Source organism: Carcharodon carcharias, chromosome 7, assembly GCF_017639515.1.
Source record: "Carcharodon carcharias isolate sCarCar2 chromosome 7, sCarCar2.pri, whole genome shotgun sequence".
Classification (NCBI taxonomy): domain Eukaryota; kingdom Metazoa; phylum Chordata; class Chondrichthyes; order Lamniformes; family Lamnidae; genus Carcharodon; species Carcharodon carcharias.
In genome coordinates, this window is record NC_054473.1 from 11,227,559 (window position 1) to 11,254,154 (window position 26,596).

The 26,596-nt window shown below is 48.1% G+C and overlaps 1 protein-coding gene across 1 annotated transcript in view; it reads left to right on the top strand.

Annotated features, from left to right (window-relative positions):
• plxna1b (plexin A1b) overlaps positions 1 to 26,596 on the top strand; it is a 538,027-nt gene that overhangs the window by 450,303 nt on the left and 61,128 nt on the right. Inside the window, exons 18-21 of the mRNA XM_041191009.1 lie at positions 1,543 to 1,686; positions 18,760 to 18,994; positions 22,953 to 23,095; positions 25,516 to 25,772. Coding sequence (XP_041046943.1) covers positions 1,543 to 1,686; positions 18,760 to 18,994; positions 22,953 to 23,095; positions 25,516 to 25,772 — 779 coding nt within the window. The remainder of the gene's footprint in view (positions 1 to 1,542; positions 1,687 to 18,759; positions 18,995 to 22,952; positions 23,096 to 25,515; positions 25,773 to 26,596) is intronic.

Below are 26,596 nucleotides of genomic sequence, written 5' to 3' on the forward strand. Positions count from 1 at the left end.
GTCTGTCTGCGCGAGTGAGTGTGTCTGTCTGCGCGAGTGAGTGTGTCTGTCTGCGCGAGTGAGTGTGTCTGTCTGCGCGAGTGAGTGTGTCTGTCTGCGCGAGTGAGTGTGTCTGTCTGCGCGAGTGAGTGTGTCTGTCTGCGCGAGTGAGTGTGTCTGTCTGCGCGAGTGAGTGTGTCTGTCTGCGCGAGTGAGTGTGTCTGTCTGCGCGAGTGAGTGTGTCTGTCTGCGCGAGTGAGTGTGTCTGTCTGCGCGAGTGAGTGTGTCTGTCTGCGCGAGTGAGTGTGTCTGTCTGCGCGAGTGAGTGTGTCTGTCTGCGCGAGTGAGTGTGTCTGTCTGCGCGAGTGAGTGTGTCTGTCTGCGCGAGTGAGTGTGTCTGTCTGCGCGAGTGAGTGTGTCTGTCTGCGCGAGTGAGTGTGTCTGTCTGCGCGAGTGAGTGTGTCTGTCTGCGCGAGTGAGTGTGTCTGTCTGCGCGAGTGAGTGTGTCTGTCTGCGGGAGTGAGTGTGTCTGTCTGCGCGAGTGAGTGTGTCTGTCTGCGCGAGTGAGTGTGTCTGTCTGCGCGAGTGAGTGTGTCTGTCTGCGCGAGTGAGTGTGTCTGTCTGCGCGAGTGAGTGTGTCTGTCTGCGCGAGTGAGTGTGTCTGTCTGCGCGAGTGAGTGTGTCTGTCTGCGGGAGTGAGTGTGTCTGTCCGTGGGAGTGAGTGTATCTGTCTGCGTGGGCGAGAGAGTGTGTCTGCCTGCGGGCGTGTGTGTGTCTGTCTGCGGGCGTGTGTGTGTCTGTCTGCGGGCGTGAGTGTGTCTGTCTGCGGGAGTGAGTGTGTCTGTCTGCGGGAGTGAGTGTGTCTGTCTGCGGGAGTGAGTGTGTCTGTCTGCGGGAGTGAGTGTGTCTGCCTGTGGGCTTGTGTGTGTCTGTCTGCGTGAGTGAGTGAGTGTGTCTGCACGGGTGAGTGTGTCTGTGTGGGCGAGTGAGTGTGTCTCTCTGAGCGAGTGAGTGTGTCTCTCTGAGCGAGTGAGTGTGTCTCTCTGAGCGAGTGTGTGTGTCTGTCTACATGGGTGTGTGTGTCTGTCTACGGGAGTGTGTCTGAGTGAGTGAGTGTGCCTGTCTGAGCGAGTGAGCGTGTCTGTCTGCAGGAGTGCGTGTGTCTGCGCGAGTGAGTATGTCAACGCTCCTCCCCGTCCTCCATCCTCGCCCTCCTTCTCGGCCTCCCCCTCCCCCTCCCCCCTTGCCCTCCTCCCTTGTCCTCACCCTCCCCTTTGCTCTCGCTCTCCCCCTCCCCCCTTGCCCTCACCCTTCGACCTCACCCTCCAACTCCACCACTCACTCTCTCGCCTTCACCGTGCCCAGTATTGTGATATCAGCCTGTTCACGATGGGTGGAATGGCCTCCTTCTCTGCCGCTATTTTTTCCATGTGTTCCGATGGTGCACGTGCCTTTCTGCCCTGCAATGCCACCTTTGGACCCACAGGGAAACCTGCCCCCACCAAGTAACAACATGACTTATTTTCAGACGGAAGCTTAATTCGTGTTTGTTTCTGTTTGTAGGGGAGGAACCTGATTCCCAACGCGCCAGGCAATGTCAAGCTGAATTACACAGTGCTGATAGGGGACAACCCCTGTGCTCTGACAGTCTCGGAGACCCAGCTCCTGTGTGAACCACCTAACCTGACTGGCGAGCATAAAGTTTTGGTGAGTGTGCGTTTGTAGGGACGAGGTGCTGAATCTTCAGATCCACCTGCACGGAGACTTCACATCTGGTCTTGTTCTTAGAGAGTTGTTTCTGACTTTATTTTTCCACTGCAAAGGCTTTAGAGGGCGTGCAGAAAAGACCTATGGGAATGGTCCCTGGGATGAGGGATATTAAGATATCACCGCCACCTTCCCGAGGGCAACTAGGGGTGGGCAATAAATGCTGGCCTGGCCAGCGAAGCCCACATCCCGTGAATGAACAAAAGAGAAAAGTAGATTGGGGAAGCTGGGGCCTGTTCTGCTCAGAGAAGAGAAGGTGGAGAGAAGATTGGAGAGAGGCGTTCAAAATCATGAGAGGGCTGAACAAAGTCGATCAGGAGAAACCGTTCCCGATTTAAGTTGACTGGCCTAAGAAGCAATGGCAACATGAGGAAAACCTTTTTCACGCAGCGAGTGGTCAGGGTCCTGAATGCACTGCCTGGGAGCGGGGGGGTAGAGGCAGATTTAATCGCGGTTTTCAAGGGGGGAAAGTATTTGTGCGCAGAGTGGAACGAGCTGAGTTGCACTCGTGGGGAAGTTAGCATGGACACCGGCCAAATGGTGTGGCCTCCTGTGCTGTAAACGTTGTACGGTTCTATGAATTTGTCAACCACGGCTTGATTAGACCTGGTTTGGTTAGTCGATAGTAAGATATGAGGTTGTCCAGGTAGAGGTAATGACTGGTGGAGTTGGGTGAGATAATTCAATGTTGTGAGACACTCTCAATTGATCATTTTAAACTGCCCAATGACTGAAACCAAGAGCACTTCACCTTAGTCTTACACAGCAAGTGGCTGAAGCCTCTTTTAAAAAGCACCTCCTGAACCCATGACCCCCTCACACCTTGAAAGACAAGGGAATAGGAACATCGCCACCTCCAGGTTTCCCTCCCAAGTCGCACACCATCCCAACTCGGAACATATACACGCCGTTCCTCCATCGTCGCAAAATCCTCGAAGTCCCGAGGCAGCAGCTCTGCGGAAGCACTTTCACCCCCATGGACCGCAGCGGCTCACGCAGAAAGCCCAATGCCAACCTGCTCAAGGACAACTAAGGGTGGAGGGGGTTTGGGGTGGGGGCAATCAATGCCAACGCCACCAGCGACGTCCAGAGCTCGGGGAATGATTTTCAGAAAAATCTTTGACAAAACCGATGCCCTTATGAAGTGTTCACAGTAAACGCGACTCTTCCCCACCCACCCGCTGTGTCTTGCATTGAAACCCCGGTGACAATCCAGCTTTACTTTCCCATAAAAGATGAATTTGTCTGGCTACAATACCCTTGTAAGGATTGAATTTTGAAATGGGTCATGGGGGTAACACCAAAACCCTTCTTTTACTTAAATCTTAAGTATACATTCTGCTGGCATTTTTTTTTTAATTATGTCTCGCTCGCTTACATTGAGTCTGCGATATCTTGGATGGATTTAAAGGGATAAAACCAAGCAGTAAAGCCTCACAGAAATCCGGTGGTGGGTTTAGTCGCAAAGGAGATTTAAAATGACTTTGTAGTGGCCTCACTGAGCATTGATTTGAAGCTTTGCCAGAACTGACTCTCAAAGCTCATTTTCCTTTGAACATGTTGATGAGCGTCAGGGAATGGAAGGAGGGTGGGGGCTGGGAGCACTGGGGCAGGATGTTGAGGACGAAAAGGGAGAGAGCATTCCTTTTCTTCCGGCCAGTCACTCCCTGCCCTGGCTTTTGGGGTGTCGCTCGTCTGCTGACCATGGGTGCAGTTGCTCATTTGCTTTTTTTTTGTTGGGGGGAGGGGTGGGGGGAGGGGGTGGGGGGTGGATTTTGGGGCCTCAGGTAGGGGTTCGCCGAACACGGGCGTTCCCAGAACGACGGTAGCTGTGTTTCAGCCCGGCCGCTGTGACGTCTGTCCCCCGTGAAACGCTTTGCCTTCTGTCCTGAGGACAGAATGGGATAAATTAACAATGAAGGGAAACTCTCGAAGGGGCAGGACTGAGAATCATGAAGACGGACTTCAAAACAGTTTGAGCCTTTCTTTTTTTTTTTCAATCATGGGAAGTAAAGGGAAGAACTTTACCTGCGAATCCCGAACTTTATAGGTCACAATGCAGGAGGGAGGTTGTGACAGAATAATCGGACATGTACTTTGAATGGATTGGATCCAATGGGACAAGTGGCCTTACCCCACTCCAAAAGTTTTCTTACATTCTCTGGACAAGGCCAGGTTTTAGTGGGAATTATGTAATCATTTTAGGGAGGAACTGTAACTATTTAGAGCAGTCATTTCCTGGTGCCGTTGGCAGATTAGACGGTGAAGAAGGTGACAGACACTGTAGTGTCATGGTAGTGTCACTGGGCTAGTAATACAGAGGCCCAAGCTAATTCTCTGGGGACAGGAGCTCAAATCCCACCACGGCAGCTGGTGACATTTAAATTCAATTAATGCGTCCAGAATTATACAGCTTGTCTCAGTAATGGTGATCATGACACAGTCATCATCAGTTGGGGTAAAAACCCATCTGGTTCACTAATGTCTCTTTAGGGAAGGAAATCTGCTGTCCTTACCTGGTCTGACCTACATGTGACTCCAGACCCACAGCACCGTGGTTGACTCTTAACTGCCCCTCTGAAATGGACTAGCAAGCCACTCAGTTCAAGGGCAATTAGGGATGGGCAACAAATGCTGGTCTTGCCAGTGATGCTCATATCCAGTGATGGAATAAGGAACTGCAAAGAGTGTGGAGGGGCCTGGCTGTAGATCTGGATTGGTTGTTGCATAAAGTGTGAGATTTGCCTGAGGAGCATTGTGTGGCCACAAAGAATTGCTCTCGATAACGTTACTCTTACATGGCTGTCCAGGGAATGCCTTTAAGTCTGGCACGTTTGTAATGAAGGGGTGTCCGAGCCCCACTGTGATATACAACCCTCCTTCTATAAGACAGCGAACCTCAACCTCACTAATCCACTCTGACAAAGAAAGAAAGTGTTTTAGGAAAGACTTGGGATTATTTTTTGTGTGCGTGGAGAGATTGAGCATATTTCTTGTGGACTGTGGGTGCAGGTGCACAAAACTGCCCCAGAGCCAGGGTAAGATTGACAATATCGTAGCTGTAGGCTGTTAGTTTTGAGCAGATGCATTGATGTATTTTACTATTTCCAGCACAGCTGCTGATTGCCATTTTGGAATGAGTTCAATAGTTTTATTGTGGCCCAAAAGAACTGTTCTCTTGTGTGCAGGCTCTGTTTAGGATCGGGGAAACTTCAGTCACTGGCCCACCCACCCCTCCAATTTTCTCTAAGGAAGGGAACATTTGGAATGTGAGGAGGCCATTCAGCCCTCGAGACTTTCGCACCATTTTATGAGATCCTGGCTGAACTGTACCTCAGTTCTATTTACCTTCCTCAATGCTAGACTTTTACCGCCCCCCACCCCCCCAAAAATCTACCCATCTCACTCCTGAAAGCTCCACTTGTCCCTGGCGTTTTATGGAAGAGAGACCTGAATTTTGTTTTTTTAATTCCTTTATTTTTCCATGGGGAGATGGGTGTCGCTGGCAAGGCCAGCACTTGTTGTCCATCCCTAAGTGCCCTTGAACTGAGTGACTTGCTAGGTTATTTCAGAGGGGCAGTTAAGAGTCAACCGCATGGCTGTGGGCCTGGAGTCACATGTAGGCCCGACATGTAGGGTAAGGATGGCAGATTTCCTTCCCAGCCAATTAGTGATAGTTTCACGGCCACCATCGCTGAGACCAGGTTTTTACATTTTGTTAATTGGATTGAACCAGCTGTCATGTTGGGATCTGGACCTGTCTTCCATGGGCATTAGTCTGGGCCTCTGGATTACTATTCCAATGGCGTTACCACTGAACTGCTGCTTCTCTCCGCACCACCCCCCCCCCCACCCCATCTCTGCTAATGTTTTGTTCGGGGGTATTGACAAAAATCGACCCTGTTGTCTCCTGCTCCGGATTATTCTTCTCAGAGTCTTCACAAGCTGTTTAACTTTTTAATTCCTTCAATCCTTTTCTCCAGTCTGCAGACTTTGTTTTAGAGAAAGTGCCGGAAACTCTCGGCAGGTCAGGTAGCATCCGAGGAGAGAGGAATGGAGTTGACAGGCTGCATTTAATAATGCAAGTCGTCACCATGGGAACCATGGTGGCTGGGCCAACTTGGGCCTCTCCTGTGATTAAGTGGTGGGAGAACCTCCCCCCCCCCCGATTAAGTTGGAGGGCGGAAGGGGCTGGCCCTGCATTCCTGGCCGCCATTGGCAGGATGTCAACGAGCCTCATTAATGAGCCGGTTGACACCCATTATCCCTGAGCCCACTGCAGTTTAGTGGTGGCTGGGGAGGTTAACAGGAGCCGCACGGCTCTCCTGTATCCTCGGCAAGCTGCTTAACAAACCCTCCTGAGGTGGTGGGTGGAGGTCATATGTTATCCGGCATTTTGTGCCTGATCGAGGGACCTGGCATTCGAAAGTGGGGAGGGAGGGATGCTGAAAGCAATCTCCCAGCCCCTGCAGCACCCGCCCTGTGACCCCCTACCCCCCACCCTCACTTTTGGTTTGGGGCCTCATTTCTGGGCCTCTGGTGGGCACAGCTCCTGCTGGCACTGGCAGTGACAAATAGCTGCCCGGCCTCTGATTGGCTGGCAGCTCTTGGTGGGCAGGACTTCTGCCGCAGGGGGACCTCAATCTCAGGGAAGGCCTGAAGGTGGCCACTGAAGTGCCTGAAGGGCGCTTCCACCCTCCTACCATAGAACTGACAGGGGGAGCGGGGGAGGTGGGGGGGGGGGATGTTCCCTGCTGGTTCTCCAAGTGGTGGGCGATACCCCCGTTCACCCCACAAAACACAGCCTAGCGTTTCAGGCCTCTGATCCTCCAGTCGATTGACGGTCAAAAGTCTTTATTGCTTTGTTGCACAGCAACGTTTCTTTCACCAGTAGCCTGGCAATATTTATCCCTAAACATGACTAGAAACAGATTATCTGTTCATTATCACGTTGCACCATCGGGCGATCTTGCTACACACCGGTTGGCTGCCATGTACCCCTGAGTTACGCCGGCGACTTCGTTTCCAACGTTCTTCATTGGGCACAAAAAGCCTTCAGGACATCCTGAGCTTGTGAATGATGCTTTCGAAATGTCTCTCTTCCCCTCGTACCGCTAACCTTCAGTGAGCAGTGCCCAGCTCCTTCGGAGAATCTATCATGACAAGGGCTGTCAACCCGTTGCTTCTTTTTCACCGAACAAAGAGTTTGCTGCCACTTACTGTGTCTTGAAGTGATTCTCGACAGTTGTAAGTGAGTGAAGGATGAGGCAGTGAGTCTATAAAACAGTGGTGGAAGCTAATGGAACAGTAATAATCCAGCCCAACTATATTTCAGCAGCAAGTACAATGGCAGCTGATTTGAACTCTCTACCCTGACTTATCCTTCCGATTAACATTCCCAGTAAAATAGAAGGAGCACGTACATTATTTCCTTATTAGGGAAGGCAAGAGTTTCTTGTCAGGGTTGGGGTGAAGAATGGAAAGCATTAAAAGAAAAATGTCATGATGAAACCAGCCTTTGACTATTTGAGTGCAAGATCTCTCTATAGTGCTGCAAAGCCCGTGGACATTGCAGGATGCACTGCAGGAATTCGCCAAGACTCCTTAGACAGCTCCTTCCAAACCCACGCCTGCTACCTTCCAGAAGGACAAGGGCAGTAGACACATGGGAACACCCACCACCTGGAAGTTCCCCTCCAAGCCACTCACCATCCTGACTTGGAAATATATCGGCCGTTCCTTCACTGTCGCTGGGTCCAAAATCCTGGAACTCCCTCCCTAACAGCAACTGTGGGTGTGCCAAAGTGCTGTAAACTGCAAGGCCGTGGATAGGTGCTGGAAGGCGGGAATAGAATGGGCTGCCAACCCAAACCTGTCCTCAATGAGCATTCATTACCCCCACCCTTCACAGCAACGGTAACGTGTCAGTGATCAGTAACTCATCAGGGAGTAATAATCCAGAGAGTGAGAAAGCACATTGAGGATAGGCATAAAAAGGTGGTCTCAATGAAAGTGACCAGGAAGTCGTCATATTGCTGTAAAGACACAATCTGTTCACTGGTGTCCCTTAGGGAAGGAAACTAGCTGTCCTTACCCAGTCTGGGCCTGTATGTGACTCCAGGTCCACACCAACATGGTAGAATCTTAACTGCCCTGCCTAACGATACACATCGTTGTAGCAAATTGTGTTCGGGCAGCTCGAGATGGGGAATAAGTGCCAGCCTTGCCAGCAACACCCACATCATGAGAATGAATTAAAATGAAGTTATATAAATCTTGGGTATTCTTGCTCCCCAGGCCCCCAACAAGCTCAGGAGCAGCGGGCCTGATCGTCACACCCGATCACTGCTCTCTCCGATTGAGGCTTCCTCACTCGGCAAAGGCCGAGGATTGTTTGGGATCTCCCTGCTGTTGAATAATCAGCACGTTCAGCAACTGAATCTCTGAGGAACTGAAGAACTTGCATCATGAGCGCAATTGGGAACAATGGCCGTGCCCAGTCCAAGCCGGCTGATCCTCCAATCACAGCCACAGAATGTCCGAGGGATGGAGAAACAAAGGAAGAACTTGCTTTAGGTAGCGCCTTTCACAGGGTCCCACAGCACTTTCTAATCAGTGAAGTGCTTTTGAAGGGTAACTACTCATGTAATCTAGGAAACGCTGCAGCTTTATTTGCACAAAGCAAACTCCTGCAAACAGCAATGTCATAAATAACAAGATAATCGGGGGTTTTCTTCAGTGAAGTTGGGTGACGGATAATATTGGCCCGGACCACCAGGGGATCTCCCCTGCTCTTCTGAGAATAATGCTATGCGATGTTTTACATCCATCTGAAAGATGGCACCTCTGACAGTGCAGCACTCCCTCAGTACTGCGCTGGGGCGTGTCGGCCTAGATTTTGTGCTCAAGTCTCTTGAGTGGGATCTGAACTCAATAGCCTTCTAACTCAGAGGTGAGAGTGCTGATCCACTCTTTATTTAAATTTAAAACTTCTCATGCTTATTTCCAAATCCTCACAGCCTTTCCCCCGCCCCAAACCATCTCTGTAACCCTCCGAGATCATTGCGTTCCTCTAATTCAGGCCTCGTGAGCATCCCCAATTTTAATCACTCCACCATTGGTGGCTGTACTTGTAGCTGCCCAGGCCTGAAAATAGGAAAAGGGAGACATGTTACTGAAACTTTTCATCTTGCACACATCAGGACATATGCAAGAATGCCAAATTTCAAATGGTCACAACAATTTGTTCAACAGGAGAAAAGGGTGCTGATTGGTTAGCAAGTTGACTCTTGATTAGCCGAGGTGTTGCCATGGAGAAAGCAATGGACAAATATGGACTCCCAGGGCTTCCGGGTAATGCAAACAAGGAATACGACTTGAACATATTCCTATTGTTTGCAGAGAACGGGTCCCTGCGTATGAATACATGTCGCTTCTAACAAGTGTAAATAAGCCATGTTATGAGCTCGACTGATTATCTTAAATTGGTTGTTAGTGTAGCTATTAGCGCACTCAGGATTGTTCGGCAAGTGCTATCTGATCGCAGAATCACATCAAGCAGTTGACGCTTTGCTTTTAATTTTGCAAGCATGGGCTGGTTGATGACAGTCTGTACTCTGCCAATCACAAGTAACCCAACGAACATGCCATTTGACTCAATCAGCAAGTCACTGGGACATACGGCCTATGTGGCCCAAAGACAGGGTAATGTGTCACAGAGCGATTTTTGAAATTTTATTCATTCATGGGATGTGGACTTGGCTGGCTTGGCCAGCATTTATTGCCCATCCCTAATTGCCCTTGAGAAGGTGGTGGTGAGCTGCCTTCTTGAACAGCTGCAGTCCATGTGGTGTAGGTACACCCAGAGTGCTGTTAGGGAGGGAGTTCCAGGATTTTGGCCCAGGTTTAAGAGGTGACTTGATTGAGGCGTTTAAGATTTTGAGAGGAGGTGCTACGATAGACAGGGAGAAACTTTCCAGAGGCGGGGCAAGTCTCGGACAAAGAGACACAACCCTAAAATCAGAGGCTGGTCATTCAGGGGGAAAGTTAGGAAACACTAGGGGTAGAAATTCATAGTTTCTGAGGGTAGATTTGCAGTTTTGGGAGTGGGGGAGGGTGGGGGGAGGTGACAGTGGTGGCAAAATTCCTTGGATGCTTTTCCCTCCACCCACCCTGGCCTGGCCATGATTTAATGGGTGGTGGGAAGAGGTTGGCAACGGGGGAGAAGTTCAGCAGGTAAGTCTACTTGGGCAGACGGTGGGAAAGTAGGAGTGCCTCATTCACAGGCTTCCTTTTCTGATCGCCGTATCACCACCACAGACCCCGCAAAACAGGTACATCCTCTGAAGTACACAATGTACTCTGTGCCCCCTCCCCCCCACCTCAGGGGCGGGGGCCACTGAGAATGCTACCTGCACCCCCACCCCCCAACCAAACAATTTACCTGCCACCTGGCCCCTGGCTCTTTGCTACTCGGTCTGGATGCAGTCCCAGTAGTTGCCACCGCTCCTGGTGGCGCTTCTGAGACGAGTGAGCTTCTGCAGCTCTTGGAGGCAGGAATTACTCCTCAGAGGCGGGGGGGAAGAAGTTTCTCCAGTACAGACCAGTAAACGCTAGCTCAGCTAATTTTACATCTGACATCAGTAGACGTTTGCTGCCCAGGGGCTTGAGGATTAAGGAACCAAGCTGGCTGGATGGAGTCAATGTGCAGATCATCCATGGTCTTCTTGAAGGAACAGCCTCACAAGGTTGAAGAGCCCATTGCTGTTCCGGCGATTCCAGCCTCAGCCTGGTTTTACCCCCAACAAAATAAGATGGCATAAGACTGGGAGCAAAGCTGTGGGGGGGTTGGAGGCTGTTCGGGGAGGTAGGGGAAGGGGGGTGTTGCAAGTGGGTGCACGCTCTGCCCTTTCTCTGCCTCAGGAAAACCCTCAGAATTCGACAAAGGGGGAAAATGATTGGAGCAGGATGGACCAATCGGGCTGAAGTGGCCTGTTTGTTTGTGCTGCCCCCAATCCAGGAGCCGTCTCCTGTCCATCCGGCCTTTGTCTGCAGCTGGGGCAACAAACTACAGGCAAGGCACAAGACCCAGGGACCTGCCTCAAACTGAGTGGACGGCATCTCGCTGGTGCTGAACCCAAATTAGGGCAACAGTGTGAAAGCAGCTTTGAAAGCTAGGATGGTACCTGAGTACCATTAAATATAACATGGGGCACTAATAAGCACAGGCAGAGCCTGTGGTCACTGTGATAGGGTGGTGGTGGGGTGGGGAGGAATGGTGGGGGGATGGTCGGGGGTGGGTGGGGGGCTTGGGGTTGGCGGTATGGTGGGGGAGAGTAATGGCGGTGTGCTGGTAGATTGGAAACAGGCTGATGTAGTGCCCATTGACACAAAATTCCAGTTTGCGGATGCTGCCAAACCAGGAGAGTCCCTGGAGTTGGGGGTCTACTGAGTCATTTAGTCATTGTAACAAAGATGGTCAAACCAAATACAACATGCCTTTCATAACCTAAGGAGGTCCAAGCTCTGTTTGCTGGCTAGTGAAATGCTTACGTGTAGTCACTGTTGTAATGTAGGAAATACAGCAACCAATTCGCACACAGCAAGATCCCACAAATAGAAAATAAAAACAAAGTGCTGGAAAAACTTGGCAGGTCTGGCAGCATCTGTGGAGAGAGAAACAGAGTTAACATTTTGAGTCCAAAATGACTCCTCTTTGGAGCTATGAACAGCAATGCGAAAAAGTCCAAATAATCTGCTTTACTTCTGACTGATAAGGCCATCAACAGTAGCTCAGCCCCCAGCATCAGCAGAATGAGACCACAACCTGTAACCTCATGGCCGGCATACCCCCCCACTCTTCCATTACCACCAAGCCAGGGCATCAGCCCTGGTTCAATGAAGAGTGCAGGAGGGCATACCAGGAGCAGCATCAGGCATACCTAACAATGAGGTATCAATTTGGTGAAGCTACAACACAGGACTACTTGTGTGCCAAACAGCAGAAGTAACAAGTGACAGACAGGGCTAAGTGATCCCACAACTAACGGATCAGATCTAAGCTCTACAGTCCTGCCACACCTAGTCATGAATGGTGGTGGACAATTAAACAACTCACTGGAGGAGGAGGCTACACAAATATCCCCATCCTCAATGATGGGGGAGCCCAGCACATCAGTGCAAAAGATAAGGCTGAAGCATTTGCAACAACCTTCAGCAAGAAAGGCTGAGTGCCAAGCTGGAGTCCCCCAGCATCACAGATGTCAGTCTTTAGCCAATTCAATTCATGCCACGTGATATCAAGAAACAGCTGAAGGCACTGGATGCTGCAAAGGCTATGGGCCCTGACAATATTCCAGCAATAGTATTGCAGACTTGTGCTCCAGAATTTGCCACGCCCCTAGCCAGGCTGTTCCAGTATAGATACAATGCTGGCATCTACCTAGCAATGTGGAAAATTGTCTATGCATGTCCCGCACATAAATAACAGGGCAAACCCAACCTGGCCAATTACCACCCCGTCAGTCTAATCTCCATCATCAGTGAAGCGATGGAAGGAATCATCAACAGTGCTATCAAGCGGGACTTGCTTAACAATAACCTGCTCACTGACTCAGTTTGGGTTCCTCCAGAGCCAATCAGCTCCTGACTTCATTACAGCCTTGGTTCATGGACGAAAGAGCTGAACTCCCAAGGTGAGGTGAGAGTGACTGCCCTTGGCATCAAGGCCACATTTGACAGAGTGTGGTATCAAGGAGCCCTAGCAAAACTGGAGTCAATGGGAATCAGGAAAAACTCTCTGCTGGTTGGAGTCATATTTAGCACAAAAGAAGATGATTGTGGTTGTTGGAGGTCAATCATCTCAGCTCCAGGACATCACTGCAGGAGTTCCTCAGGATAATGTCCTCGGCTCAACCATCTTCAGCTGCTTCATCAATGACCTTCCTTCCATCATAAGGTCAGAAGTGGGGATGTTCGCTGATGATTGCACAATGTTCAGCACCATTCGTGACTCCTCAGACACTGAAGCAGTCCATGTCCAAATGCAGCAAGACCTGGACAATATCCAGGCTTAAGCTGACAAGTGGCAAGTAACATTCGTGCCACACAAGTGCCAATCAATGACCATTTCCAACAAGAGAGAATCTAACCGTCACCCCTTGACATTCAATGGCATTACCATCACTGAATCCTAGGGGTTACCATTGACCAGAAACTGAACTGGACTGGCCATGTAAATACTGTGGCTGCAAGAGCAGGTCAGAGGCTAGGAATCCTGCAGCGAGTAACTTATCTCCTGACTCCCCAAAACCTGTCCACCATCTACAAGGCACAATTCAGGAGTGTGATGGAATACTCCCCGTTTGCTTGGATGAGTGCAGCTCCAACAGCACTCAAGAAGCTTGACACCATTCAGGACAAAGCATGCCACTTGATTGGCACCACATCCACAAGCATTTACTCCCTCCCTCACCGATGCACAGTAGCAGCAGTGTGTACCATCCACAAGATGCACTGCAGAAACTCATTAAGGCAGCGCCTTCCAAACCCAGAACCTTCTAGAAGAACAAGGGCTGCAGGTAGATGGGAACATCATTACCTGTAAGTTCCCCTCCAAGTCACTTACCATCCTGCCTTGGAAATATATCACCGTTCCTTCACTGTCACTGGGTCAAAATCCTGGAACTCTCTCCCTAACAGCACTGTGGGTGTACCTACACCACACGGACTGCAGCGGTTCAAGCAGGCAGCTCACCACCACCTTCACAAGGGCAATTAGGGATGGGCAATAAATGCTGGCCCAGCCAGCGAAGCCCACATCCCATAAAAAAGAATTTCAAAATGTAAGTATTGGTCCAGACACCTGGGAGAGCTCCCACTTCTTGGAATCTTTTATGTCCACCAAGAGGTCAGGGCCCTGATTTTTCAGCTTGTCTGAAAGACTGTACCTGTGACAGTGCAGCACTCCTCAGTGCTGCACTGGGAGTGTCAACCTAGATTTCTGTGCTTACATCGCTGGAGTAAGACTTGAGCTAATGGCCTTCTGATTCAAAGGTTTGACCCACTGAATCACAGTGACTACTTAAATGGCTTATATAAGGATTAAGTGATTGCCTACTCTATTGTACCTGCGCAGACTTGAACAGGTAGGCAGTGCAAACACTGTCTGCTGATCATTATGCTCTGTCCTCTCTGTGCCAATGAATATTTTATGTGCCATGTTTCTCCCATGTGACACGTTCACACAGAATCACATCTATTCTTTTCTCACATCTGCTGAACATGCCAAATTAGGTTGATTTTGATTTGTTGCTGTTATTCCAGTGCTGAGAAGCCAATATCACATGAACAGAGAGCTTGTCAGGCTAGTCAGGAAGAGCAGATCAGCCCCTGATAAATGCATAAATGCTTTGTGAAGTCATTTAGTTTCTGCCTGGGTGAATCTAGCTCTAAAACTCTGGATTAAAAATGGGTAATTTGCAAATCTTTGTAGCGAGGTGAGGATTTTAAACTCTTCACTCAGCAATTCCATCCAGAGCTAAAACAAGAAAGCCTCAACAAAGATATGTTTTGTTTCATGCTGAAAGTGCTTGGATTTGTAAAATGCACCACTGCCTGCAAATATTTGATGGCTGGAATCAAAGGTTCCAGATATTTGGCATCAATAGGGATTTGGGCTGTTTGAACCCAAAACAATATCAGTGTCTGCGGAGCATTTTAGCTAATTAGAATCTTCTACAGTTTGGGTGAAAGTGAAGTCTTTTAATTCATTACCATCCTGTGCAATATGATTGCATCCAGTTCTAGGCGCAGCACTTTGGGAAGGATGTGAAGGCATTTAGAGAGGGCGCAGAAAAGATTCGCGAGAATGGTTCCAGGGATGAGGGACTTTGGCTATGTGGATAGATTGGAGAAACTTTGGGCTGTTCCCTTTGGAGGAGAGAAGATTAAGAGGAGATTTGATAGAGAATGGAAATCACCAGAGGGTGGTGTCTGGACAGGGTAGATGGGGAGAAACCACACCTATTGGTGGAAAGATCGAGGACCAGGTTAAGGTGATTGACAAAAGAAGCAACGGCGGCATGGGAACAAGCCTTTTCTGTGCAGCGATTGGTTAGGATCTGGAATGCGCTGCCTGGCAGTGTGGTGGAGGCAGATTCAAACATGGCTTCCGATAAGCACCCAAAGAAAAATGTTTGCAGGGCTATGGGGAAAAGATAGGGGAGTTAGGACTAGGTGAATTGCAAAGAGCCGGCGTGAACAGAACCTGGCCAAATGGCCTCCTCCTGTCTCGTAACCATTCCATGATTCTCTGATTAATTAAGGAGATAAGAAGTGCTTTTGGAAACCTGTCCGAGGGGAGTGAATGGGAAGGGATTTGGTGCATTGGAATCCTCCACAACAGGAGCCAACAGGAATGGATAACCTGAGTCTGGCAGATTGGGAGTAAAGGTGGGTGGGTTTTGGCCATTTGGGATTCCAGAGAGTGAATGGGGATGAATTTTGACCCGTTGGAATTCTGTGGCTGAATCATAATTATGCTTCGAATCAGTCAACTGTTTATCTGCAGCTGACTAGAGTGACCCAATCTTGAACTTACCTCACTCTGAGATAGCACTGTGGCTATTTAAGCAGGTGGAGGTGAAGGAGGGTCATTTAAAATAATTCGCCTTCAGCTTAATGTTTAGCAGAAAGTGGATTGCTCGACAAAATGTCTTTCTAACTGGCTACCTGCTGTTAGGGTAATGGGTCCAGCACACGCTGAATAAATAAATTCTTGCAGTGAACTTGGACATCTTCTTATTTCTGTGAGCGCGCGTGTCCCCATATGGTACTGTTTTCATCAAATGGTTTAATTAGTAACAGAATTATGAGTCTCTAAGGAATTCATAAAATAGCATTTGTGCTTAACCATTTGATGATGTGCTAGTTTCCCGGGAAAGAAAGGGGTTTTCAGTGCCTGGACTCCTCACCGCCCATTCTGAAGAAACTATTATTTCATAGACACTAGCCACATCCATTCAAAAGCAAAATAAAAACAAAAGAATGCTGGGAATAAGCAGTGGGCTGAGGATTATCTGTGGAGAGAAATACAGTTGTCGTTTCATGTCGATGACTCTTTGTCAGAACTGAAGAAAGATAGAAATGTAATAAGTTAAAGCAAAATGCTGTGGATGCTGGAAAACTGAAATTAAAACAGAAAATGCTGGAAAAACTCAGCAGGTCTGGCAGAATCTGTGGGGAGAGAAACTGGAGAGAGGTAGAAACATGATGGATTTTGTACTGTTGAAGAGAGGGGTTGGAGCAGGTGGAGAAGATAGAAGGTCGGGGGTAGGTGGGAGCTCAGGAGAGATTGACAAAGATGTCATGGACACAAGACAAAGGGAGTGTTAATGGCAGCGTTAAAGACTAAAGAAGGTGCTGTTAGTGGCATAAAGAAAATGTAATAGGTTTTGAGCAAGTGAAATTGGAGATAGATCAAGATGAAAGGTCTGATTGGGTAAAGGGCAGAAGAGATTAAATAAAAGGTTTTATGGCACAAAAGCCAAAGGGAGTAGTAATGGGTAGAATAAAGAAACAAAAGATGTGTCCAGATGAGGTGTAAATGGCTGAATAGCAGCCATCCAAATGCAAAGGAAGGGATAAAACCAGAAAAGAAGCCAAGCATAAAAAACCATAGAAAACAAAAGCAGAAGTTATGATTTAAAATTGTTGAACTTGGTGTTGAGTCCAGAAGGTTGTAGATGTCAAGTTGAAAGATGAGTTGTTGTGGCTTGAGTTTGCATTGAGCCTCATTGAAACTGTAGCAGGCCAAGGACAGAGAGGTCAGAGTGTGAGCACAGCAGAGAATTGAAATGACAAACAACAGGAAACCCAGGGTCACACTTGCAAATTATTTTATATTTCTTTGGCCACGTTCATTATCTCGGGCAAACTACCATTCTTTTTATATGGGTCCAAACCTCCCTATTCCCCCTTCCGTCCTCTGAATGAGTTCTCTGAGCATTCACTCAAGATTAAGGAAAATGCTGCAGTTGGCTAGAGGCCTGAAATAGAATGAGAAAATGTCGGAAATATTCAGCAGGTCAGGCAATTTCTGTGGAGAGAAAAACAGAGTCAATGTTTCAGTTTTGATGACATTGGAGCATTTCCAGCATTTTATATTCTTACCCCAGATAAACACCTGGCTAATCCAACTGCACAATCCAAATGGATCACACCGGGGTAGAATCATAGAATGAGGCAGTACAGAAGCAGGCCATTTGGCCCAGTGTGCTTGTGCTGTGTTGTAGTGACATCGCTAATCGAGGCTGGCATTTGAACATGACAACTGAGCTCGTGCTTCCTGTAGATGTTGAATCTTGTCCCTCCGTAAGCTAGACAGTAAAATGCATTAAACGCTTAATTTATTCATTTACTCCCTCCTTCCTCTCTAACCCACTGTCACCGCGATTATCTCCAGTGTGTACGGTCAGTCAAAGAAAGCGGGCTAACCAGCAAGGCTGCATGGTTGCTGTGCAGTGCAGAGAAGTGTCAACTTTGTTATTCATTTTAGGGAAGTCTGGTCCGTGCTCTCGAGTCAGGAAGAGCTTGCATTTAGACTCACGGCCACAGGATGTGCCACAAAGTACTTTATAGCCAGCAAATCACTTTTGAAGTGTAATTGCTCCGATGATGTCGGCCAATTCCTGCACAGCTGGGTCCCACAAAACGTCAGTCAGGATGAAAGACTAGCTTAAGTCCCTGCTTTTCTTCAACGCCGTGTGATGGAATCCCTCATAGCCGTTAAACAGGCAGACCAGCCTCAGTTTGATGCCTCGCTTGTACTGCACTACATCATGTTGAATCTCATATGAAGCACATGGCACTGATTTTAATTTATTAGGAGTGCGTATGATAAGTCCCCTTTAATTGATTCCTCGGTTTACCCAATTCCCTGTAGCATTGATTTCTTTTGATAGCAGATCCTCCTCTGGTTCCCAAATGGCTCATCAATCTTCAGGAATGCTGGAGTGGATACGGTCATCCATTTGTAGGAAAGTTCTGTTCTTCCGTTGCTTCACAAGGAAACGTGGGGATTATGGCAAAAGGTGTGAGACGCCAAACTGCATGACATATCTCACAGGCCCTGAAGACTTGCGCTGCAAAAGTACAAGATATTTCCTAAATTCACCAGCCAAGTTTGTTAGAATCTAAGTTTGACGCAAGCGCCGTTAATTTAAATGTCTTTTTTTTTCCCTTTGCTTTTCTCTCGTTTCCACACATCACAAATCACCCCTCCCCCTGGGTGGCTGGGAGATTTAAAAAAGAGATTCCATTGAGGCTGGTGAGCATGTTACAGGGCCTTTGCCAGTGCTAAAACGATGCCTACCAGGGGGGTTCCTTGAGGGTGGCATTCTCTTCAGTGCCTGCCCTCCTCTCACTCAGTTATGATGGTGCATCTGAGATTGAGGAACCTGCCTGGTGCCCATTATTGTATCAGGATCCCAGTGACTTGAGCACATAACCTAGGCTGACACTTCAGTGCGCTCTACTGAGAGAATACTGCACTATCTGAGTTGCCGTGTTTCAGAGGGGGCATTAAGACCATTCAGGTGGGCGTAGAAAGCCCACCTGCGGAGTAATTCAGATAAGAGTTCGCCCAGCATCTGTAGGCCAAACCTTCACAAAATGATCGAAAGGTCATTGATGCCACTTGTGGGATCCAGCCGAGGGCTAATTGGTTTCCACGTTTGTGCAGCAGCTGGTACTTGGCCACAGAACACTTTGGGAATGTCCTGGGGACTTGAAAGGTGCTAAATCAATGCAAGTTTGTCTTTTCCTTATGGAACTCTGCCCCAACCAAAGAAGAGGGAACAAAAGATTGATGGAAGTGAGTGAATTGAAAGCCTCGGTCAAGTTTGTGCCTAACGAATGGGTTCCAACAATTCTGATAAGGTGGAAGGCACAAAGTGACGGAAGGGATGATAGCGCAAAGTGTAACTCTCTCTCTCTCTCTCTCTTTTCTCGCAGATTAAGGTGGGAGGGCTGGAGTTCTCGCCAGGAGTCCTGCACATCTACTCGGACAGCCTCCTCACCATGCCGGCTGCCTTGGGGATCGGGGGAGGGGGGGCTCTGCTGCTGCTCATTATCGTCATCGTCCTCATCGCCTACAAGAGGAAGTCACGTGACGCTGACCGCACGCTGAAGCGGCTGCAGCTGCAGATGGACAACTTGGAGTCTCGGGTGGCTCTGGAATGCAAGGAAGGTAGGAGCTTGAACCATCAGCCCCCTATCACTTGGAAAACACATCCCCTCTGGCCGGTCATCCTGCCGCCTCTCATTTTCACTGCTCTGAGGGTGCAGAATTCTATTGTATTTACAGCACAGAAACGTGGTCCGTGCTGGTCCTAATGCTCCACGTGGAGTCTCCTCCTGCCTCACTTCTTCAATGTTAGCTCCTATTCATTCCCAGCTTCCCCATGTAAACATCTATCCTGTTCACCTCAGCTACTCCACGTGGTGGCTTTGGCTGCAGCTCCATAGATATTACCTGCCCTCCAGCTCATCAGCACGTCTCAGACTGGGCAGTGAAGTCAAGGTAGTTTGGCTTTTGGAAGCATCACAGCTGAGCCCAATAAACACTTTCAAAGGGGCCGTGAGAAGGCTCATTACCACTCCGTGTGTCCGGGGGCTTTTGAGATCTGTTTGCGCTGTCTGGATGCTTGACAGGTGAGGTCAACAACAGCTTGTATTTAAAACATCCCAAGGAGTTTCACAGGGGGAATTATAAAATAAAATATGGGGCCGAGCCCTGTAAGGTGATATGAGGCTAGGTGACCAAAAGCTTGGTCAAAGAGGTAGGTTTTAAGGTAGTGTTGGTGGGGGGTAGCCATTTTACTGGCACAGCACAGAAGGAGGTCGTTTGGCCCAAGGACACCACGCCCTTAAAAGAAGTAGAACGAAAGCATGCGCATTGCTATAGCGCCTTTGACAATTTCAAAATGCCCCAAAGTCCTTCACAGCCCATGAAGTACTTTTGACAGTTTAGTCACTATTGCAATTTGGCAGCCAATTTGCGCACAGCGATCTCCTGCGAGCAGCAATGTGATTTTCTTTTTTGCCTGAGGACTATTGGCTGAAGGACTTGCCGTTCAGGATACCAGGAGAGTTACAGAATTATAGAATGGTCCAGCACCAAAGGAGGCCGTTTGGCCCATCGAGCCTGTGTCAGCTCTTTCAAAGTGCTACCCAATTCATTCCCGTACCCTGCTCTCTGCCCACAGCTCTGCAAAAATGTTCCGCTTCAAGTATTTACCTATTTAAAAGTAACTGTTAAATCTGCACCAACCTCTAAGGCTGCATGTTCCAGGTCACAGCTCATGCGTAAGGAAGAATTCTCCGTTTGGGTTCTTTTGCCAACTGTCTTAAAATTGTATCCTCTCGATATTGAGCCTTCTGCCACTGGGAACTCTTTCCCCACCCCCGCTATACTTTATTAAAATCCAAATCATAACTCCTCTGTTCCCCTACAGATGGTGCTACCTAGAGTAAGAAGGGAAAATGTCCAGAAAATGCTAACCTCGCCAAATAATACTGAACAAAATTCTGAATGTTTCCCTTCCTCCCTGAGTAACATTTCTGAGAGGCTTTGGAAAATATTCTTGTTCCCCTTTGCCCAGAGCTTGTTAATAATGCTTTTGAAAAGGAAAAGGACAAAATATGTAACATGGTGTGGATAGAAAACGCCAGAACCTTCACATAATGAAGCACTAGCTGGTGAGCTCGGGGCACCACGGTCCTTGTTAAATAGTGTGGAGTGATTTAGGTGTTTCTCAGGAGGTTTGACTTGGGATAAGAGACAAATCCTAATTGCACGTTCTCTCCATTTCTGGTTGCTGACGTCTCTGCTGAACTTGCCAGTCACACTGCCCCGAAGAAGGGAATTGGACGTAGAATGATAGAGTCATTAGGGCACAGAAGGAAGCCATTCTGCCTATTGAGTCCCAGGCCAGCTCTCTGTGCGGCACTCCAGTCAGTCCCATTCCCCCGCTCTATCCCTGTAGCCCTGCAAGTTTATTCCCTTCAAGTGCCCGTCCAATTTCCTTTAGAAACCATTCATCATCTTAGCTTCCCCCCCCCACCCACTCTTGTAGGCAGCGAGTTCCAGATCATTGCTACTCGCGTGTGAAAAGATTCTTCCTCACATCTCACCCTCCCCACCCACCTTGCACCTCTTGCCCTAACCCAGTTCGGCACATCACTGAGTCTTTTAAACCAAAAATCAAAGATTATTTTATGAAATTAATCAAGTCCGAATTCAAGTTGAAATTCAGCATGATATGGGCATGGGCCATGTAGTGTTGAGAACTCTAATTGGACATATTCCTGAAGTTTTCATCTGATGTCCTCTAGGCCTGCAGCTGCCTTTACCGGTTAAACAACCACTTTTCCCCCCCGCCCCCGCACCCTTTCCAAATGGTTTTGGAACCAATGGACAAAATGGTGAAATGAAAGGCGTGAAAGACTTTTCTTTTTCAAATGCCAGTATGTTCCCTTCTCCCAGGATTTTGCTCCTGGCCAGTGTCCACGAGATTAATTCTTGGTGACTCCAGTGCGACCCTGGAGGGTTGGCAACTCAAGTGGGTGTGGAGCAAGGCCGTGGTTTCTTCAAAGATAGGGAGCAACACACTCCTTTTGGAACTTTTAGGTTTCCCACCTCACACAACGTCAATTTAATTGTCTGGTAGTAAAGAAGGAAAGATTTGCATTTATATAGTGCTTTCCCCTGGATGTCTCAAAGTGCTTTACAACCAGTGAAGTACTTTTGAAGTGTAGCCACTGTTGTAAAATCAGAAGTGCAGCTGCCAATTTACGCACAGCAAGCTCCTGCATACAGCAATGCGACAATGATCAGATAACCTGTTCTTGTGATGAGATTTGGGGGATAAATGTTGGCCAGGACTCTGGGGCTATCTCCTCTGCCCTTCTTTGAAACAGTGTCATGGGATCGCTTGCGTCCAACCGAGCAGGCAGATAAGGGCCTTAGTTTAACACCTCATCTGAAAGATGGCGCCACCGACAGCGCAGCACTCCCTCAGTACTGCACTGCAGTGTCAGGCTTGAGTTTGGCGCTCAAGTGCTAGAGTGGGACTTGGCCCCAAAACCTTGAGTCAGAGGCAAGACTGCTATCAACTGAGCCACAGCTGACACAAACACAATAAACCTCACCACTTCAAAAAAAAAAGAAATAAAGAAGACTTGCAAGCAAATTTCAAGCGCTTCAGTGCAGAGACATGTCACAGGGAGAATTATCAATGATTCACTTCAGCGTGATAATGAAAGCACAGGATTTCAGCAGAGGGGCGTAGAGAAGGCTTGGACGGTGTTAATAAAAATCAAGTTTCTGTACATCCTTATCAAAGGGGGCAGGGGGATGGTAAAAGATGAAAAGCTACTCTTGAGGATTTATGAAGCCTGAGGGTAGGCCGGATGTCTGGGCCGAGCCTTATCTCAGCTGGCTACTCCAGAATGAATCACTTCTCCCTGCAGTCATGGCATAGATTTTCCATTTTTGTTATCTTCCCCCTGACAAATTCCATCTTTTTTTTTTCCCATTAAAACCTGTTTTGTTGGGTTAGATTCTCTTCTGGGTGAAGGACTGGGCTGTGGCCTTTATGTTTCTAATTCGCAACAGCAAATTAAAATTACAGCCCGCGCTTCAAGTGTGGGGAGTTCTGTCTTTCCTTGTAAGAGTGTGCAATCTATATTCATAACTCGGCCGTGGGAGGCCACTGCTCTGATGTCTTGACCTGTGTTCAGTGCCGCCTCAGGTTTGACCGGGAGCTTCCACAATACGCAAGTGAGCGCCTGCATGCTTTTAGCACTCAGCGACAGATTGTTCAGATGGCTAGAAGTTTGCTTTGGTTTTGCTTATTTGGAGAGATGAGGAAATTGCGTTTGCACAAGGCAGAGTTGTTGTGATCTGGAGTGCGCTTGACTGGAAGGGTGGCGGAAGCGGTAACTTTCAAAAGGAATTGGATAAATACTGGTACTAGGAATTATTTGTAAGGCAGCGAGGAAAGAGCGGGGGTCAGGGGGGTGAGTGGTGGGACGAATTGGATAATTCTCTCAAAGAGCCAGCACAGGCATGATGGGCTGAATGGTCTTGTGTGCTGTAATATTCTGTACCATTCTCTCTCATGTCGCCCTTTTCTCTTTTTCAGCTTTTGCCGAGCTGCAGACTGATATCCACGAGCTCACCAGTGAGCTGGACGGTGCTGGGATCCCGTTCCTCGATTACCGAACGTATGCCATGAGGGTCCTTTTCCCAGGGATAGAAGATCACCCGGTGCTCAAGGCCATGGAGGTTTTTGTTTTATCCATTTGTGGGATGTGGGGCTTCGCTGGCTAGGCCAGCATTTATTGCCCATCCCTATTTCCCTTGAGGGCCCACCTCTCACTTGTATTGAAATTCGGATGCTTCACCCAGTAATTCACTCTCTTCCAGGACCTCAAAGCTTAAAACTCAAAACCTCCCCCCTAGCCCTGTCTTCCTTCTGCAAGAGACAGACTTCGAACGTCGTTCTGAGTTTGGGGGTAAAGTGCATTGTAGAGTGAGAATATAAGCAGCTTTTTGGAAAAAAGTGGCAGAGTGTTCCATTCCTAAAGACGGCCTTCGCTCTCTTTATTTAAAAATGAAATGGCAGGAAACCAAGAGTAAAATGACAGGGAGAAGGCAGTTCTTGGCCGAGCCAATTCTTCGCCAGATTTAAGCCACAAAAATAATTGCAGTTGAGTTGTTGTGATCTGGAATGCAATGCCTGAAAGGGTAATGGAGGCAGATTTAGTGGAAGGGGAAATAATGGTGGGGCTTTGGGGGGGGGGTGACATGGGATTAATTGGATTACACTTTCAAAGAGCTGGCACGGACATGATGGGCTGAATGGCCCCCCTGTGTTGTATCATTCTATAACGCTCAAGCTCAGTGTCACCTGGCCCCTATTTCCCTGATTTACCTCATCCCTCCAGCTCTCTTCAGCCTTAGTGGGAGTTTTGGTCGCCTTACTTGGGGAAGGATGTGGTTGCATTGGAGGTGGTTCAGAGGAAGTTCTCTAGATTAATTCCAGAGATGCGGGGCTTGTCTTATGAGGAGAGATTGAGCAGTTTAGGCCGATACTTGCATGAGTTTAGAAGGATGAGAGGAGATCTCATTGAGGTATATAAGATGCTAAAGGGGATGGACAAAGTAGACGTGGAGCAGATGTTTCCCCTTGTGGGGCATTCTAGAATGAGAGGCCATAGTTGTAGACTAAAGGGTGGTAGATTTAAATCAGAGATGAGGAGGAATTACTTTTCTCAAAGGGTCATGAATCTGTGGAATTCACTACCTCAGAGTACAGTGGATGCTGGGACGCTGAATAAATTTAAGGAGGAGATAGACAGATTTTTAATGAATAATGGGTTGAAAGGTTATGGGGAGAGGGCGGGAAATTGGAGTTGAGGCCAAAATGAGATCAGCCATGATCATAATGAATGGCGGGGCAGGCTCGAGGGGCTGAATTGCCCACTCCTACTCCTAGCTCTTACGTTTTATCCTGTGGACTTTGTCCCTTCGCCTGGATTTCATGAGCGTCGCAATGTAAGATGTCGACATTCGACCAGTGACATCAGAAAAGCCTGGCGAGATCAGACTGTCGAGGCTCTTCCTTGAACTTTGTGCAGTGTGTTTTATGAGTACAAGCATCAAGCTCACATCTAAAGTCGTTTGAGTTATGGAAAAGTGATCCCGGGTCTAATGGTAGTACCTGTTACTCATATTCCTCTTGCTGGCGAGTTTCGGACTCCCACACGCAGGGTGTGGAGATCTTTCCCCATAAAAAGCTGAAGGTGCCCATTCCATTCGTAATTTTAAACCCCTGATCGATGGATTTTGCAAGCCGTAGGCTGGAGGAAGGATACAGAACCACAGCTTCATTGAGCGGTGGAACAGGCCCATGCGGCTGAATGATTTACTCTAGTTCCTGTGTCCCTACTCCTCTGTCAGTGGTGAAATCCCTGCATAGGGGATTGAAAAATCACAGCTTTCCAAGTTGTCATCTTTAGATTAATTCGAAGCATCTTCCGCAGTCACTTCTAGGCTTCTGCGGAAAATTGTTGCAAGTCCAACGACCTGTGCAAACATCTGTGTGTGTGTGTTGGGTGCAGACAGGATCAATCTGGGCAGTGTTGCAATTGATCCCCAATGCTGTCAGTGAGCTCTGATGTTAATTGTCTGTTAATTGTTTGTTTAATTGAATTCACGCAATGGGTCTTAACTGGGAATTCAGGTGCAGACTGTGGTTTGTTAGGTTGGAGGTGAATATTTCTAAAGTGTGTAGAGATGAGACTTTGATTCTATCCCTCACCACCTGGCTATCCAAAGTGGGACATCTGAACTCATACAAGGCTGCGATACCAGGGGGAATCAGTGCCATTGGAACTGTAGCACAGAGACAAGCGTACTTAGATGAATAGATTTTTGGATTCTTCACTAATGTCCTTTATGGAAAGAAATCTGCCATCCTTACCCAGTCTACACGTGACTTATGACCCACAGCAATGTGATTGACTCTTAACTGTCCTCTGAAATGACCAAGCAAGCCACTCAGTTGTATTATCACCATCTTGGGGCAACTAGGAATGGGCAATAAATGTTGGTCTTGCAAAGTCAGTTTTCTTCTTTTGAAACACCTTGTGTATCTGTGCCTTGAGTGTTTTGGTAGCTCACTGCTCCTTTTATTTTCCAAGGTAACAGCTAATGTGGAGAAGGCCCTCACTCTGTTTGGGCAGCTGCTCAACAAGAAGGTCTTCCTTCTGACCTTCATCCGCACCTTGGAGGCTCAGCGAAGCTTCTCAATGCGTGACCGAGGCAATGTGGCATCGCTGATCATGACGGCGCTCCAGGGCGAGATGGAGTACGCCACTGGCGTCCTCAAGCAGCTCCTCTCGGACCTGATTGAAAAGAATCTGGAGAGCAAAAACCACCCAAAGCTGCTGCTGAGGAGGTGAGTCTGACATCGTCAAGGGGAAATAGGTTCCCCCACAACCACCCACAAAGCTTTTCCTAAGCTTGGTCTTTGCACACAGTTACTGATGTCACTTTCTGCCCAATTGCTCATCAAGTCATCCATAATACTGCCACTTGACATATTTCAGAGATGTGATAGGGACATCATTCAGTGGCATCTTTTCGGCACGCCCCAGCTTTTAGTGCACAATTTTGCTGTCATCTAAAGACTTCACCTTGGCTTGCAGAATACAAGAGGGTGGAGGTTGTGCTGCGTTTGTGTAAAGCTGTAGCTAGACTGCATTTAGAGTACTGTGTCCAGCTCTGGGCACTGCACCTCAGGAAGGGCATATTGGCCTGGGTGGATCACCAGAATGATACTGGGCTAAATTATGTTGGACAAGTTGCATAGACCAGGCTTTGTATTCCCTTGACTTTAGGAGATTGAGGGGGTGATCTGATGTGTTTAACATGTTAAAAGGATTCAGTAGGGTAGATATGGAGAAATTTCTGGTGGGTGAACCAAGAAGGAGATACATATGTGAAATTAGATATGAGAGCATTTAGGAGGGAAATCAGGAAACACTTTTTCACACAAAGGAGAGTGGCAGTATGGAACTCCCTCTTTTACAAAACATTGGAACTGGGGACAAACTGAGCTTTTAGGACTAAGATGGATGGAACTTTTTTGGGTAGGGCTATCGAGGAATAGGGAGCAAAAGTGGTAAAACAGAATTGAGGTGTGTAATTGAATGGTGAAGCAGACTCGAGGAGCTGGATGGCCTCTTCCTGTTCCTAAGTCAGTTTACAAACCTCAAAGAG